Source organism: Phodopus roborovskii, unplaced genomic scaffold (assembly GCF_943737965.1).
Source record: "Phodopus roborovskii unplaced genomic scaffold, PHOROB, whole genome shotgun sequence".
NCBI classification, from domain to species: Eukaryota; Metazoa; Chordata; class Mammalia; order Rodentia; family Cricetidae; genus Phodopus; species Phodopus roborovskii.
Window position 1 is genome coordinate 9,585,498 of NW_026126480.1, and position 17,083 is coordinate 9,602,580.

A 17,083-nucleotide genomic window follows, 5' to 3' on the forward strand; every position below is an offset into this window, starting at 1 on the left:
GGGTCACTCTGGGCTTCATAGAGCTTAAGATCAACCTGGATGCATGAGACTCTGTCTCCAACAAGTAACAGAGGGGAAAGGAGCCTTTGTATAACCAGTGACCTCTGTGCTATTACCCGTGCTTGGAACATAGCAATTAAAGACACAGTTGTGCCAGTTTGGCACAATTTCTGCCTTCCAACTTTATGTAGTAGTGGATTCAGGATTCTGCATTTCAAGGGAAATACCATTAAAATTTTTAAAATTATTTGCCTTAATTATGTGCTTTGCCTGCGCATATGTCTGGTGCCCACGGAAGCCAAAATAAGGTATCAAATTCTCTGGAAGTAGAGTTACATATAGTTGTGAGCCACCATGTGGGTGTTGGGAATTTAACCCAGGTCCTCAGAAGAGCAGCCAGTATTCTTTCTTAACCACAAAGCCTTCTACACCTCCTCTCCATCAGAGGTCTTTCAAGAGAGATTTCTTGACACATGAAAAAACAAACAAACAAACAAACAAACAAAAACAAAAGACCAATGTGAGGCTCTTACAGTATGCTGGAAGAAATAGATGTCAGCTTTATAACTTCAGTTCTGACATTTCAGTTGTTCATTTGTTGTCCCACGATGAAATAGTCAAAATGGTTGTGAACCACCATGACTCTGACGATAGAGGTTAAGAAGATTATGTAAATAACTGCGAAAGATGATGCTTTACACAGTGCAGGGGGCTTAGAGCTATATGCATTCATAACAAAATAAATGTTCATTTTAAAATCAGATTTCTAAGGTAAAACTTAAATTTTGTATGTGTGAGTCTGTGTTGGTGGATCCTGAATGGGTATGTTTGCATATATGGGCAGAGGACAGCAGGCTCAGGTGTTGGTCCTCAAGTGCTGTCTACTTATTTTTTGAAAGAATTTCTCACTAGCCTGGAACTAGCTTCTCTGGCCAGCAAGCCCCAGAGAGACATACCTATCTCTACCTCTCCGGCTGTAAAGTTGAAAGTATGCACACCATACCCAAGCTTACTAACACTGATGGAATCGAACTGAGGTCCTTACATTTGTTAAGACAAGCACAGCACTGAATAAGCTATCTCAACAGCACGTGGGAAACTTTCTTAAGATGTTAGGTCTTTTGTCATGAGACATAACAAAGGGAAGAATTGCTTAAGCTCATGTTTTCAGAAGTTCCCTACAGTCCATCCCAGTCAGTCCTACTGTTTCTGGGCATGAGGTAAGAGAGCATCATGGTGGTGTGAGCATGTGGTAGAGGCTGTTTATTTCATTCAGGACAGTATGCAGAAAAGGGAGGGGGATATAGGAATGTACCCAAGCAAGATACACAGTGCTCAAATACACAGTCTCAGTGATCCAGGACCTTGAATAAGCTCTACCTGCTTCCTACCCATTCCACCTCCCAATGCCATTATAGTAGTATTTTAAGAAAAAAAAAAATTAAACCAGTGATTAGATTATAACCAAATGCTCACCAACTGTCAGTCAGGCCCCAATACTTGGACCTGTGGGAACATTTCAACAGCCATCCAGTAGAATATCCCTTTATCCCTAAGGAAGGGACTCATTTCTAGATCCCTCAGTTGCTCTAGATTTTTCTTGTCACCCTGAACAAAGAAAACGGTATGTATATGACAGCATTTGGGACACTAAGGCAGAAAGATGGAGAGGTTGAGACCAATTTGAGCTGTACAATGGGACCTTGACTCAAAAATATATTCAAACTGGAACAAACTGTACAATAAATAGCTTTTGCCTATTTTGGTTGTGAGCCTAGTCTTTAATGGCTGCGCCATCCCTGCAGCTCTACAATAGCCTCTTGGTCATAGAACATCACCACAGGTGGGGATTGAAAACCTGCCTTTGGTTGCTGTTGAACAGCTGATATTGGCATTCTGGAGCTCCTCCTCTGCTGCCCAGTTTCCCTGAACACATCTTATCACTGGAGTGACGATATCCCAGTTATTTTCATGTGAGCAAATAAAAGAAATAGTAATTTATTGGGAGCATATAAACACAGACTAGTATAATATTCCTAACAACTGCAGATTGCCTTCATGATTGGTAGAGATAGTATTATCTTTGCTTCCTGTTGTCATGATATACACACTATATTCATTGCAATAAATTATTGGAAATGTTTATAAAGTTTTCTACAGGATTGCATTTGTAGCATATATATGATACAGTTTGGGGAAATGACTGAGTGTGTGAGTGCTTCCTGCCCAAATGTGAAGACTGGAGTTCAGATTCCCATCATCCATGCAGGAGCTGGCACGGTGACAGGCATCTGAAACCCCACCACTCGTGTGGGTGTGGGGGGAAGGGGTGGAGATAGGTGGCTCCCTCAACCTATATGCAAAAATAAAATGGAAGGTGATTAAGAAAGACACCCAACATACCACACAGAAATTTGAATTGTTAAAATAGCCACAAGCAAGGATTACACTAATCTCCTTAAAGATTATGGAATACTTGAAGTGATCATCCTTTGACTTGTTTAATATTGTGCCTTCCTTTGTTTCCATTCAGTGTTGTGTGTTTTGTTCTATTCAGTAAGGAAAATAAAATTTGTTTGAATATTTTTTTGTATGTTCCTTCCCCAGTACTAGTGTTAGAATCCGGGTTGTGTTAGTACTGCTCCCAGACTTTGATGTTCTTCACTGTGTTGTTTCCCCCTTATTTTCATTCCTACTAGGTGCTGTTCACAGACTTCACTAGACTCAGAAGGATTTTTATGCTGTCTTATTTTTCCCTTGTTTAGAAATCGAAACGAGTTGGCTGAGACTCTTGCCCTCCTGAAAGCACAGATTGACCCTGTACTATTGAAAAACTCTAGCCAACAGGAAGACTCCACCCGGGAGAGCCCCACTCTAGAGGATGAGCAGACTAAGAAAGAGGAAGACACACCTAAACAAGGTTTTTTTGTGTGTTTTCTTTTGCTTTGTTTTGTAATCTCTTCTATTTTCTATTCTTCCACCCAACTATATAATCCTGATTTTTTTACCTTAACTTTTTCAATTGATAGCATTCCTATAAAAGACTTTATTTCAAAGGGAAAACGTTTGCTCTTTCAGATATTTAAAAGAAATAAATCAAATATGTTCAAGTCATTAACACAGTGTCTTACTAATTTTAGAATCCTGACAGGTGTGGTGCCACTTGTACTCTCCACACTTGGGAGGCAGAGGCAGGATGTGCTTCTGGCTAGCCTGAACCAGATCAAAGCAGTAACAGTGCTAAGATTTTATTGAACTTGTTGTTCAGGGTGTGGAAAGATAGATCAGAGACTTGACAATTTTAAACACTTTTAGGTTTATAGGGTCTGGAGCATTCCCGTCCTACACTTACATTGTGGTCTTCCCTTACTAAGTGTCTGAACATGTTAAACATTAAGATCCTGTTTTCTCCATCTGCAGCCCTGGGATCTGCTTTTTGTCTATAAATTTGATTACTGGGAAGTTCATATCAGGAGAATCAAAAACTGCTTTCTCTTGTTTCACTTAGCATACTGGCTTCAGGTATCTGTATTAGTGTATGTGTGATGGTTTCCTTTCTTTTAAGAATGAATAATAATTCACCTTGTAAATACCACATTTTGTTTTTCCGTCAGTGACCATTTGAGTTACTCCCTCCTTAAGGCTGTTGTGAATAATCCTGCTATGAACATACTAATACAGATACCTCTTTTATTTATACTTATGCTATATGCCCACAGGTGAAATTGCTAAATCTTATGATAATACTGCTTTATTTTTGGAGACTTTACTGTACTGTTTTCTTTTCTTGAGACAGAGTCTCACTGTGTATCTCTGGCCATTCTGGAACTTACTATGTAGACTAAGTTGGCCTCAGACTCACGATATCCATCTCCCTCTGCCTCCCCAGTGCTGGGGTTAAAGATATAAACTATCACACCCAGCTTTTGGGATTTTTGTTTGTTTGTTTGATAATTCATCCTCATACATATGAAATGCTATCTTGTTCTAGGTATTATTAGTCCCTAATGACTCGTGGTGTTCAGCACCACTAGTGCATATTGATCTTTTATATATCTTTGAAAATGTATTTATTAAATTCCCTTGTTTTATGCTCCTATTGTGTGAGTTAAATGTCACAGTGTCTTGAGCTCCTAGGGTCAGGTAGTTCTCCTGCCTCAGATAGAGTAGCCGGGATTATGTCACCATGCCTGGACTGTCCCATTTTTCCAACTGGAATCATTTGTTCACTTTTGTTGTACTAATGCCTAAGTCTATGACAATTATAATTACTAAAGCTATTTTCATTGAGTGTGTTAATTTTCTATCCCAACAAATGAACTCTCTTTTTGAAGAAAAGAACTAAGTACTGACTTGTAGAAAAGAAGCCAACTAATTCTAATGCACCTTCATGGTGCTGGTACATGTATGTGAAGGCCCCTGGTCAACTCAGGTTTCAGGAATGAGATCAAGGAATTCTCATATATGTATGGATGTACATACGTATGTGTACACCCACACCCACACCTGGAGAGTGTGTGTTTATATACATACATATCTTTAAAACTTTGTTTGCTTGCTTGCTTGCTTATTTATTTATTTATTTATTTATTTATTTATTTATTTATTTATTGGTTGATTTTTCAAGACAGGATTTCTCTGTGTAACAGTCCTGGCTATCCTGGAATTTACTCTATAGACCAGGCTGGCCTTTAACTCACAGAGACCCACCTGTCTCTGCCTCCTAAGTGCTGGGATTAAAGGTGTGCACCACTACCCCTGGCATTAGGTTTTGGTTTTTTGTTTGTTTGTTTTTGTTTTTTCCTTTTTAATGATGGAAGGAATTTGCATTTACATGCCCTGTCATTCCACTTTGTTTTATATTTTACATTGTGTGATGCTTTGAAGAAACTGTTCATGAAACAACCCCTATATGTAGGAAACATTGCTTGAAAACCAATAATCAAGTCTCCTTGTAGTGAAATGATATCTCTACACATTAAGCATTTCTGTAGTTAGATCCTAGTTATCATGCTTCTTTGACACATTGCTCATATGATTTCAGGTACTGGTGGTTGTCTTATTAGTAACCTATGTTTTCACATACAACATATTTGGGCTGCTTTGGTAAGGCATAATAATTTTAACATATTGTATTCTAGAGGGGTTTGTTATTTTTTTTCTGTTTTGCTTTTATTTTTGTTTATTTTAGTAACTTGCTGTTAAAGGTTATTCTGGCATAAAAACTGATACTATTTTGTTTGATTATTCAGTTCGGTCATTCATTTATTCATTCATTCATTCTTTGTATTTCTTTATTTCCATTCACAATAAGAAAACCCAATCCGTGAGATGTGAGTGGCACACACTTTTAATCCTTGCACCCAGCATAGGAGGCAGAGGCAGGTGGATTTGAGGCCAGCCAGGGCTATATGTTAATAAAAATTGATTAAATAAATAAGTAAATAAATAAATAAGTAAACAAAATAAAGGGGTTGGAAAAATTAACTCATGGTTAAGAGCCATGGTTGCTCTTCTGGACACAGTGCTTACCAACTATCTGTAACTGTATAGTCCGCTCTTTGGCCAATGAGGACAACTAGGCGTAAATATGAAGGTAAAACACCCGTATACATTAAAAAAAAAAGTCACACAGAATATGGGTGGGAACAAGATAGAAATTTTTTTCCCCTTCTGTGTTGCTATGGCTGTCCTGGAGCTCACTTTGTAGACCAGAATGACCTCTCACAGAGATCTAGGATTTAAGGTGTCCGCCACCACACACACACTTAGTTGCAAAATAGTGACAGTTAACTGGGTTTAGAACACTTTAAATTTGATTTTTATTTATGGTGCTGGAGAGTTGGATCAATAGTTAAAAGCACTTTGATACTCTTGCAGAAGACCAGGGTTTGATAGTAAAGTTTTTTTTAATACTTATTTTATTATTATGTGGGTATGTACACGCACAAGTGACTATGTGCCGTGTGTGCTCAAGCACTTTTCCCCACCCCATTGCCTTGGTAAAGTAAAACTCTTCCTACTGTATAATTAAAAAAATTCCTCTGTGGGGCCTCAGCATAGAGGGAGGGAAAACATGGTGTATAGGAGTGCTTGCTTCTTAAACTTATGTGTGCTCATTGTCCCCTTGAGGGCCTTGGTGGGGATCCTTTTTGCCAAGTATCTATGTGATGCCGCTGCACTTGTCAGATCTGTATGGGGAGGAGCATGGCATATGGAAGCTGTTTTACTTTAAACACATCTTCCAAGACTTTTCATATAGCTGTTCCCCAAACACTTCTTAGCACATGCAGCTGGTGTGCTTCCTGGTGTGTGATAAAGGACTTGTCTGAGAGGAGCAGGGAGGAGCAGGATATTGGGGTTCTATTTTTTCTCTTTCTTGGTACCCAAATGGAGCTCAATGAAGAGTACCTGCTGAGCTCACGTGCTGCTGTGGCTTCAGACTCATGCACTGCAAACACCAAAGACAAAATTAACAGATTAAAGATTTCTCCCCCCACCTTCTGAAATGAGGTCTCTCAGTATATGTATTATACAAGCTAGTCTTAACTCGGGGTTTCCCTAAGAAAATGTTTCTTATTCATCCTTTTTATGAATATTAGCCATCTTCTTTGACGAATCATAATTTTTTGCAAGGAAGTTCAGTAAGCAAAGCACAACAAAAATAGTTGTTTTTATGAAATTTACGCTGTCGTGGACAAAATAACTTGTGAGCCATTTACTTGAGCCTATTTTGTTCTAAAACAATCTGTACAATACTAAATTGCATAATCTGGAGCATAAAACTCCACAAGTTTTCAGGAACCCAAGTGGGTATCAGACTATAGACAATATTACAACTTATATAAAAGTTTTTCCATACAGGTAAATTTTATTTTATAAATTCTGTACAGTAATAAGGTAAGGACCAATAAGATAGAACCCTTGAATAATATGCTGTAGTAAGCTACATGGATATGGTCTATCCCTTGTTCACCCCCACTCCTCTGTGCCTTTTTCCCTTTAGGATTAAACTTGAATGGTAACTGAAGCCATAGAAAGTAAAACCATAGACAGGGGAAGCCTACTAGATATAATTACTTCATTTTTCCAGGGAAATAACACAAAAGACTGTTGTAAGTAGGTTTTCGTTGATTACATAGTCTGTTACTTGCCACCTCAGTATTCTAGCTGAGACTGTGTATGTGTATATGCTGAGGTCAGTGTTGTTGAAATACAGTCTCTCATTGAGCCGAGCCCTCCAATTCAGCTGGAATGGCGGCCAGTGACCCTCTTGTTTCTGTCTCTTCAGCTCTGGGCTAAAGGCAGATAGATGTGCCAGTGCTCAGGTTTTCCATGGCTGCTGGAGTACTTTACTCACTGAGGCATCTCTCCCCAGCCCTTCTGTGCCTGTTGATGCTGCACTTTTGTGTCTCTTAGGAGGTAGCTCATCCTTCAAAACCTTACCTTCTATGCTGTCCTCTCAGGTGTAGAGGTAGTGACCATGATCTGTCCTGGGGTGAGATTAAAGAAACACAGTTCTTAGTTGGACATTTTATCCCTCGTTTGTCAGTGAACATTGCTGGTGGATTTGGTAGAAAATGTGAACAGCCTTCAGCAGTGTGTGTGATGTAGTTACAGTTGTAAGGCAGAACGGTGATGAAATTTTAAAAGCGTAGTTGCAATTTGGAAATTGGGCCAAGAAGAAGAGATGGTAGATCAGCACTGCAGAGAATTTTGATAGATTTTGATTCAATGAGTCAAATGGCCAAGCTTTAGACTTAACCTCAGCAAGATGATTCTATCATTTCTGTTTAGTGGGTGCTAAGTTAAAGTACATTACTGTAAACTTATGCACAAATTTGAAAATGACAAAAAATAGCCCTGGAAATTTACCAGCAACTGGATACTTAGGTAATTAGAATTACATTTGACAGCCGGGTAGTGGTGGTGCATGCCTTTTATCCTAGTGCTCAGGAGGCAGAAACAAGGGGGAATCTCTGAGTTGGAAGCCAAGGCTACATGGAGAAACCTTGTCTCGAAAAAAAAAAAAACAAAAAACAACAACAAAAGAATTGCATTTGACAAATGCTAAATTTTCCTGAGTGCTCTCTATAAGCTCCCAGCCAGCCCCACCCTGCCTCTCCAGTTGTCTTCTACCATTTGCCTTGAGTGTTCAGATTACTCTGGTCTTTGATTTTCCCCCTCTGTCTTTTCCTGTCCTTGGCATTATCATGTAGGCCTCTCCCTCAGATGCTGCTCCCTCTCATCTGCTGTGGCAGGCCTGATTATACTCTAAAGTAAACCCTTTTCATCCCTTTCTCAGTTTGTCTAGACTACTTGGTATTTCATGCCACTTGGGTTAGAGCCATTCACAGCACATGTTTATAGCTGCCAAATGGTTGAATTTTAAATCTCAAACAATTGTTGCACGTTCAGTATATGCTTTTAGGTGGTATACTACTGGGAAGTTACAGTGCTTATAAAAACACAATAACATTTAATGCCCAGTGATGGAGAGTATTATTTTAAGGTGTGTGAATTTTGTTTATGCTGTACTTGTTTAACTCTGTGAAGCTGTGATTTTTCGCCTGTCTAAAACACCTGGTGATCAGTCATAATAAAGAGCTGAATGACTAGAAGCAAGGCAGGAACAAGGATAGGCTTAGCTAGCAGGCAGAATAAATAGAACCAGAAATGAAGCAAGGAGAATAGAGCAAGAAAACATGGAGAGGAGGATGCCAGGGTCAGCCACAAAGAAGGAAAGTAAGGTATACAGAAGTGAGAAAGATAAAAGACAAGAGGGAAAAGAAAGGCAGATGGGTTAATTTAAGTTAGAAAAGCTAGCTAGCAACAAGCCAAACTAAGGCCAGGCATTCATAAATAATAATAAGACTCCTTGTGTGATTCATTTGTGAGCTAGGTTCTCCTCAAAAGAGGAGAAACATTTTACTGCTCTGTTCTAATTTGGAAGGCACAAAAAAGAAAAAGAAACTTGTGAGAAAAATGAAGTTGAGGTGAATTCAACTAGCCTTTAATATAGCTTTATTCTTACTAATTGGAAAGAATTTCTGTTAATTTTTATGTCATTCTTCTGTCCCCATGTAAGTCGCTGAAAAAAATGTTATTTGAGTGTCTTTAGTTCAAAACGAATCTCTAGACTGCCCGTTTTCAAACTTGATTTAGTCCATTAATATCTTTAATCTGTTAGTGTTTGATTTTTTTTTTTTTTTTTTTTTTTGTTTGTTTCTTTTTTGAGACAGTTTCTCTGTTTAATAGTCCTGGTTGATTTTTGTTTGTTTGTTTTTCCAGACAGGGTTTCTCTTTATAACAGCCCTGGTTATCCTGGAACTTATTCTATAGACCAGGCTGGTCTTGAACTCACAGAGATCTGCCTGCCTTTGTCTCTCGGTGCTGGGATTAAACTTGTGCACTACCACCACCTGGCTAGTGTTTGGTTTTATTTCATTTTATTTATTTGTTTTTGGTTTTTGGTTTTTCGAGACAGGGTTTCTCTGTATTGCTTTGGAGCCTGTCCTGGAACTAGCTCTGTAGACTAGGCTGGCCTTGAACTCACAGAGATCCGCCTGCCTCTGCCTCCCAAGTGCTGGGTGGGACTAAAGGCATGTGCCACCAATGCCCTGCCAGTGTTTGATTTTAAAAAGCTATGATAAACTTACTTTTTAAAGGTCTGTAGTTATTAGTTTTGTGTATATTCATGATATAGGAAACCATAACCATGATCTAATTTTATCACATTACAATCAGCCCTCAAAGAAACTGTCATCATTTAGTGGCTGTTCACTATCTCCCCTCTTAGCCCCTGGAACTGGTTATGTACTTTGTGTGAATTTGTCTCATTAGGACATTTCATATAAATGAAATAAGTATTATATTATAGCTTTTTGTTTGAGTTCTTTCACTTAATATGTTTACAAGTTTCATCCATGTGTGTTTTATCAATATATCCTTTTGAAGGATGAATAATGTCCCTTGTATATATATATAGTACATTTTTTTTGTTCATTTACCACTTGAACATATGACTTACTTGTACTTTATAGCTCTATGAATAATGCAGCTGTAAACATTCATGTATAGTTTTTTTGTGGGAATATGAGTTTTGGGTGTTAGCTTGGCTGAAGTACGTAAGTAAGGGCTTCAAGAACTCATTCTAAGCATACACAGTACTGCTGAGTTACATCCTAGTGTTAGAAGTATGGTGTTTGGTTTTTTGTTTTTTTTTTTTTTTTGTTTTGTTTTGTTTTTTTTTTTTTTTTTTTTCTCCTTGTTCTTTTTTTCCGGGGATGGTGGTGATTGTTTTGGCCTCTTGCATGCTGGTTGATCATTTTATCAAGTTGATCTAGAACTTAATATCCTCCTGCTTCACCTGGACAGTGGTGGCACATACCTCAGGAGGCAGAGGCAGGTAGGTCTCTGTGAATTCAAGGCTAGCCTGATCTACAGAGTGAGTTCCTGGACAGCCAGGGCTGTCTCAAGAAATCCTCCTGCCTTAACTTCCTAGGTAGTGTTACAAGTCTGACCCAGCTTTTTGTGTGTAAGTATCACTGGAAATTGAACCTGAAGACTCCATATACTGTGCTATCACTGTGCTACCAGACTACACCCTTGGTCCTTTAGTTTACCATTTTTCTTTTTAAATAGAAGGTTGATAAGTTGCCCAGGCTAGCCTTGAGCTTACAGCCCTTCTGCCTTATACTCCCTAATAGCTGTTATTGTATATTCCTGACTTTATACCGTCATTTTCATAATGGGAATGAGATAATCAAGTAATGCTTGATTTGCAAGACCCTAACATAGTAATGAGGGCAGTTATAGCACACTAGGCAGACATGCCAAATCTGGCTTGCCACCTGTTGTAATTGGCTTATAAATTTGGTAAAATTTTGAAACTAGGCAGAGTGGTGTACATTGATAATCCCAGTACTTGGAAAGCTGAGGCAGGGGTTTCATCATGAGTTTTACACTAGCCTGTTCTATATAGTGAATTCCAGGCCATTCAAGACTACTTGCTGAGACTATCTTGTTTGAGCCTGGGTCTCAGAACACTGCCCAGACTGGTGGCCCTTTTAGCATTTCAGGTTGTGGGGACCACAGCTGTGGATCACTACACCCAGTTGTCAATTGAATTTATTTTTGCGGGGGGGTCTTTCAAGATGGGGTTTCTCTGTGTCACCACCCTGGCTGTCCTGGAACTTGCTTTGTAGACCAGGCTGTCCATGAACTCAAGAGACCTTCCTCTGCCTCCTGAGTATTGGGAGTGCTGGGATTAAGGGCATGTGCTACTACCACCTGTTGTAAATTTTACTGATTTATTTAGCATTTTTCAGTAGCTTTGAGTTTAGTAGAGTTTAGTTTATGACAAAGTGACTTGGAAGACTTAGAAACAAGAAGATTAGGATTGGAGAGAAAAGCAAACTATGTGGTGTTTACTGTAAGTTTCTTAAGAATCTGTATAAGACTAGATGGCCTTGATGAGCTTTTATTGTTAATTCTACCCCAGGAGTCTGCAACAGTTCTTGTTTCTGTCCTTCATCTCTGTTCTCAGAACCACACCAGTGAGATCTCACTGAGACAAGTGAGTTGGAGGCAGTACTGAAAACTGAGTCACCAGCAGAGATGAGGTCTGAAGCAGGGCTGGAAACCCCACCCTGCCCGAAAATAGGCCTCTGTGTTTGGGAAGTAGCAGCTTTATATCTGATGATGAGAGGGAGCTACTGCCTTGTGGCTTCTGTTCTCTCTGTGAAATTGAAGGCAGAATCATTTGAAATTTGGGCCTGACAGAGAGATTGTAGGCTTAAGCATAGGGAAGAAGATTGAAGCTTTGCTAGAGGAAATAGGAAAGTTACTAGACAGTCTCAGAGCCTCTGGAATAGCTGGTGACTATGTCTTTATTTTAGGCATGGTTACTGTTGCATTTATTTGTTGGAATTATGTGGTAAAGAGTTTTATGTCTTATTTTTGTGGTTAATATTCTATTCTAACGGAAGTTCTAGGTGTAAAGCAGAAGTATTTGATAATGAGTACTTTACAGACAGGGCTGCTGTTGTTGAATTTTACTTTCTTTGATGAATTGCATTGCTTGTATAGTTCATCTTTACTTTGAGACAGCCACTTGTAGCCAACACTGACCTTGACTTCACTATATAACTTGAGGATAATCTTGTACTTCTGATCTTCGTCTATCCACATCCCTGTACTTGGATTCCAGTCATGTGCCACCACTCCCTAATGTATGTGGTGTTTGGGCTCAAACCCACAGCTCTGGGCATGCTGCTGAATGAGCTATCCCCAGCATTTTGAACATTGTAACCACTCTGAACTGTTGGTATTTATTTTGTGTGTGTGTGTGTGTGTGTGTGTGCGCGCGCGCGCGTGTTTTAATGACTTTAGTTTTATCTGACATTTTAATATTAAATAAATGTACTGAGTAGTTCTTGGGCACACTGTAGCATAGCTCTGTTAAATCCATCAAACCTTGCATGGCTCTCACTTTTACTTGTTCACATATAGTTTTAAATGGATATTGATGGGGACAAAGAGGTGTCTCAGGGATTAAGAGCAGATGCTACTCTGCTGGGAATTTTGTTCCCAGCATCCAGGTCAGGCAGCTCATAACTACTCATAACTATAGCTATAAGTAATTTGATACCTTTGCCCTCCATGCTCATTTGCACTTTAAAATAATTATTTGTTTTGTTTGTTTGTTTTGCATTTAGGCTACAACTTATTGCCATTACAGTTTATTCAATTAGATCAGAAGGTGTTTTAAATGTTCTATGGGTGAATAACCTATGATTCTGCTTCAGAGCAGTAGTCTTAGACTAGTTGAACAAATAATAATGTGAATAAATAATTAGGATACTGAGTAGTAAGTGCTGTTAAAAACATACATATAACAATATATAATAAACACAGGAAGTCATCCTTTATAAAAAAAATATAGAATTAAAACTTAAATAGAATGGATTTTAATTGAGCTTGAAAGATTTAAGATTTTGCCAGTAATATGGTAATCATATTAGTTAATATTTAGAGCTTACCTGTGCCACTCCTGCAATATTGTACATGTATAATATGTATACATGATATATACAAGTAATACTGTCAGATAGTTGTAGATGATTCAGGCATTTTGCAAGGATAGATAAAGACAGTAATAGAATACTTGCCTGGCTTACCCAATACCCAGACAACGATCAGCAAAAAAGTTCTAATGTTTCAGTGGAAAAAAAAAAAATAAAAAACAAAACAAAAACCAGGACAACATAACCCTTTGTGGAAAATATGCACAATTAGGGATGGATGGATGGATAGAAGATAGATAGATAGACAGACCTGAAACCATTTGCAATGATTGCCTGTGGCTATTAGGCTTATGGCTATTTTTCTTTGTTTTTTTTCATTTTCCCCGCTACAGTGTTCCTGTTACCTTAGTGACCTGAAATGCTTAGTGACTCTTATACTGATACATTTCTCACTTTATTTAAAAAAAAAAAAACCACACAACAAAACAAAAAACTGACTTTTTGGACTGTTTTATGAATCATTTCCATTTCATATTTTTGAGCCAGCCCTTGAGTTGGAATAAATTACTTGAACTGTATAAATATTTGCATTCCATCAAGAATACTGAAGCTAAATGTAGAAAGCAGAAGCCTGAGTCTATATTTTGACATCTAGAAATTGTGACTCACAATTTTTTTTCTTTATTGTCAGTTTTTTTAATCCAAATATCCAGTTACAAAAGACTTTAGATTGAAATTGAAATAAGTATTGTACTGTCTAAAAGATATATATTTTTTTTAAACCTAAAAACTTCTGTTCATGTAAACTTTTTTTCTGGTTTTAGAGGAATCGAAGGAAAATGAAAAGACAAAAGGTGATGAGCAGCCAGTCGATCCCATGAAACGTTCTGTGGCCAATATTCTGGAAGAGACAGCTGTGAAAACTGAAAAAGAAGATGAAAAGGAGCTCATGAAACTGCCTGTCATTGTAAAGCTCGAAAAACCTTTGCCAGAAAGTGAGGAAAAGAAAATTATCAGAGAGGAAAGTGACTCCTTCAAGGAAAACGTCAAACCCGTTAAAGTAGAAGCCAAGGAGTGCAGAATGGACTCCAAAGATCTCAAAGGCAGCTCAGAGAGGCTGGGTGCACAGGAGTCTGAGCGAGTAGAATTTGGTGGCAACATCACAGAGAAGTCTTCTGAGGAAACAGAGAAGCTTAAAAATGACCAGCAAGCCAAGATACCACTAAAAAAACGTGAAATTAAGCTGAGTGATGATTTTGACAGACCTTTGTGTAAGTCAGCTACTCCAACAAAAGAGTTTTTGAAAGATGAAATAAAACAAGAAGAAGAGACATGTAAACGGGTCTCCACCATCAGCACTTTGAGTCATGAAGGGAAACAGCTAGTGAATGGAGAAATTAGCGATGACAAGGCACCTCCACATTTTAAGGTGGAGCCAATGGAAACACAGCTTTGTGATGCAAAGGACAATGGCTCTCCCACCCCCTGTAAGGATGGAAATACAGTCACAGAGGGAAATGGCGCAGAGTGCTTAAACTCTGTCATAGCAGGTACAAAGATAAATGAGCCTGAGAGGGAAGTCTCTCTTGAGAAGGATATGGACAGCTCTGCATCTGCCTTGGAGAACCACTGTCAGAAAGGAGCATTAGAGGAGTCTGGGCTTCCAAATGTGGAGATGTCTCTTGAGCCTTCAGAGACAACAGCAGATCTCTCTTTAAAACCTGCTGTTTCTGCCACTGAACCCTGCACTGCAAAAGTCAAAGAGAAGGCACCCACAAGTAAGGAGGAGAACCAAGAACTAGGCATAGAATGCCTGGAAAAGATGGAGAATGCAAAAAAGACTGCTGTTGACAAGGAAAGATTGAGTCCAATACCTGAAGAAGTTGTAAGGAGTCCTCTAGAATCAGAAAAGCCAGGTCCTTGTGAAGTGGCTGAAACTTCCCTCCCACCCGAGATGACTGGCCCCACAGAGAAACTGGCCTCAGAGAAAAAAGGTATAGAATGTCTACATAGAATTTCAAGTGAAGGTCAGTCTGTTGAAAATGCAAATTCAGAAATTCTAAAAGAGGATTCTGTGTCCATGAAGGTGGACATGGCCAGTGTGGATAATGCCCAGGCCTCTGGCATGGAGGATCCTTCTGAGACAAAGGGCTCTGTGCAAAAGAACAAATTCAGATATAAGTTAATTACTGAAGGGGACAGCACTGCTTCAGAAAGCACAGAGATCACCTCTGAAAGGCAGAAGGAAGGCATCAAGTTAACAATTCGAATATCTAGTCGGAAGAAGAAGCCAGACTGTCCCCCACAAATTGTAGACTCTGAAAACAAAGAAGAAGAGAAAGTAAGCGTGGGACGCACTTTAAGAAGGTCTCCAAGAATATCTAGACCCACGGCGAAAGTAGCTGAGATCAGAGACCAAAAAGCTGATAAAAAAAGAGGAGAAGGAGAAGATGGCGTGGAAGAAGTGCCTGCAGCCTTGCAAAGAGCAGACAAGAAGGAGCACTTGAAAAAAACAGAGAAGGATACAAATTCTAAAGTGAGCAAGGTAAAGCTTCCACCGAGTTTTCAGAGTAGAAAATTTTAAATTATTTTGATAGCTTCTGTGTTTGACATGTGCATGGCTGGGTCAGAGAACAACTTGCCAGTATCTCTCCTTCCACCACATCCATCACAGGGTTCAAATTTAGGTCCTCAAGCTTGGCAGCAAGCTCCTTTACCCACTGAGCCATCTAACTGGACATTGAATTTTCAATTAAATGTTTTGGGTTTTTTTTGTGTGTTATTTTGTATGTGTGATATATGTATGTGTTCATGTGGGTGAGTGTGCGTGCATGTGTGTGGCTTCCTCCATTTCTCTCCCCCTTTGTGAGACAGCTGGAAGCTCAAGGGTTCAAGTAGCTTCTAGATGGTGAACTTCAACAGTCCACCTGTCTCCATTTCCAACCCCGAGGGTTACATACAGTTGCATACTACCATAGATGGTTTTTTTTATGTGGGTTCTGGGCACTCAAATCCAGGTCTTTGTACTTGTATGACAGACATTTTACTGAGCCATCTCGAAAGCCTTATGTTCTCAACTCTAATTAGAAAACTAATTTGGATCTAATTGTTCATAGCCTTGTCATTCAAAGATAGCTAATACTAAACCTTACCTTTCAATAATTACAACCACACACTAAATTTCATACCATATGCTATCTTTTAGACTTCTTTTTCTATTGTAAGCAGTACTAGGGATAGATTCTATAAGGTATTCAGCTAATAATAAGCCTATAGAGTGCCAAAACAAAACTCCCCATATAGCCACTATTAACAGTTTGGGGGATACATTGTTTCATTCCATTTTCTAAGCATTCATGTCTTTGTTAATGAACATTTGTTCATAAAATTTTCAAAATAATCGAATCACACCTATTTGTTTTGATATGAGTTTTTCACTTAACAATGATGTCTCTATTCTTATGTCAGGAGTTACAGTCTACTTTTTTTAATTAGTGGCCACATAGTATTTCATAGTGTGGATAAACCTCAGTTTATTTAATTACTCCCTGATTAATTGACATTTAGGTTGTTTCCCATTTTTCACTATTACAGGCAATGCTGCATTGAAGATCCTTTTGGACATAAGTGAGTATTTCTTTAGAATAGACTCCTAGAATTGGAATTACTGGGTCAAGGGGCATGTGTGTTATAAAATTGATAGTTATTGTCACATTGCCCTCCAAAAGCCCTTCCAGGTACCACCACCCCATTACCAGTTTACCATTTTCCCCATTTTAATCCTTACTTTTATAAGCAGGAAATTTCTTTTCTATGACCTTCTTTATTTTAGGCAGTCTTTAGTCCATGGGAGTTTGCTGTTAAAACTGCTACTTTTTTTTTTTTTTTTTTTTTTTTCATTTAAATGGTCAGGTCATTCTTTGCTCCCTGATATTTGGAATTTTTAATTCTTTTGAAAACCCTTTTTCTTTTGTTTAGACTTATTTTCTTCTTTCCTAGAGGCCTGTAACATAGCAATAAAGTGAAATAGAAGTTAAAAGACTGAAACTAGGTGA

At 38.6% G+C, this 17,083-nt stretch overlaps 1 protein-coding gene across 1 annotated transcript in view; it reads left to right on the forward strand.

Moving 5' to 3' along the window:
• Window positions 1–17,083, forward strand: part of Rsf1 (remodeling and spacing factor 1) — a 109,546-nt gene that overhangs the window by 67,268 nt on the left and 25,195 nt on the right. Inside the window, exons 5-6 of the mRNA XM_051192269.1 lie at window positions 2,766–2,920; window positions 13,853–15,573. Of these exons, the coding sequence (XP_051048226.1) occupies window positions 2,766–2,920; window positions 13,853–15,573 (1,876 nt within the window). The remainder of the gene's footprint in view (window positions 1–2,765; window positions 2,921–13,852; window positions 15,574–17,083) is intronic.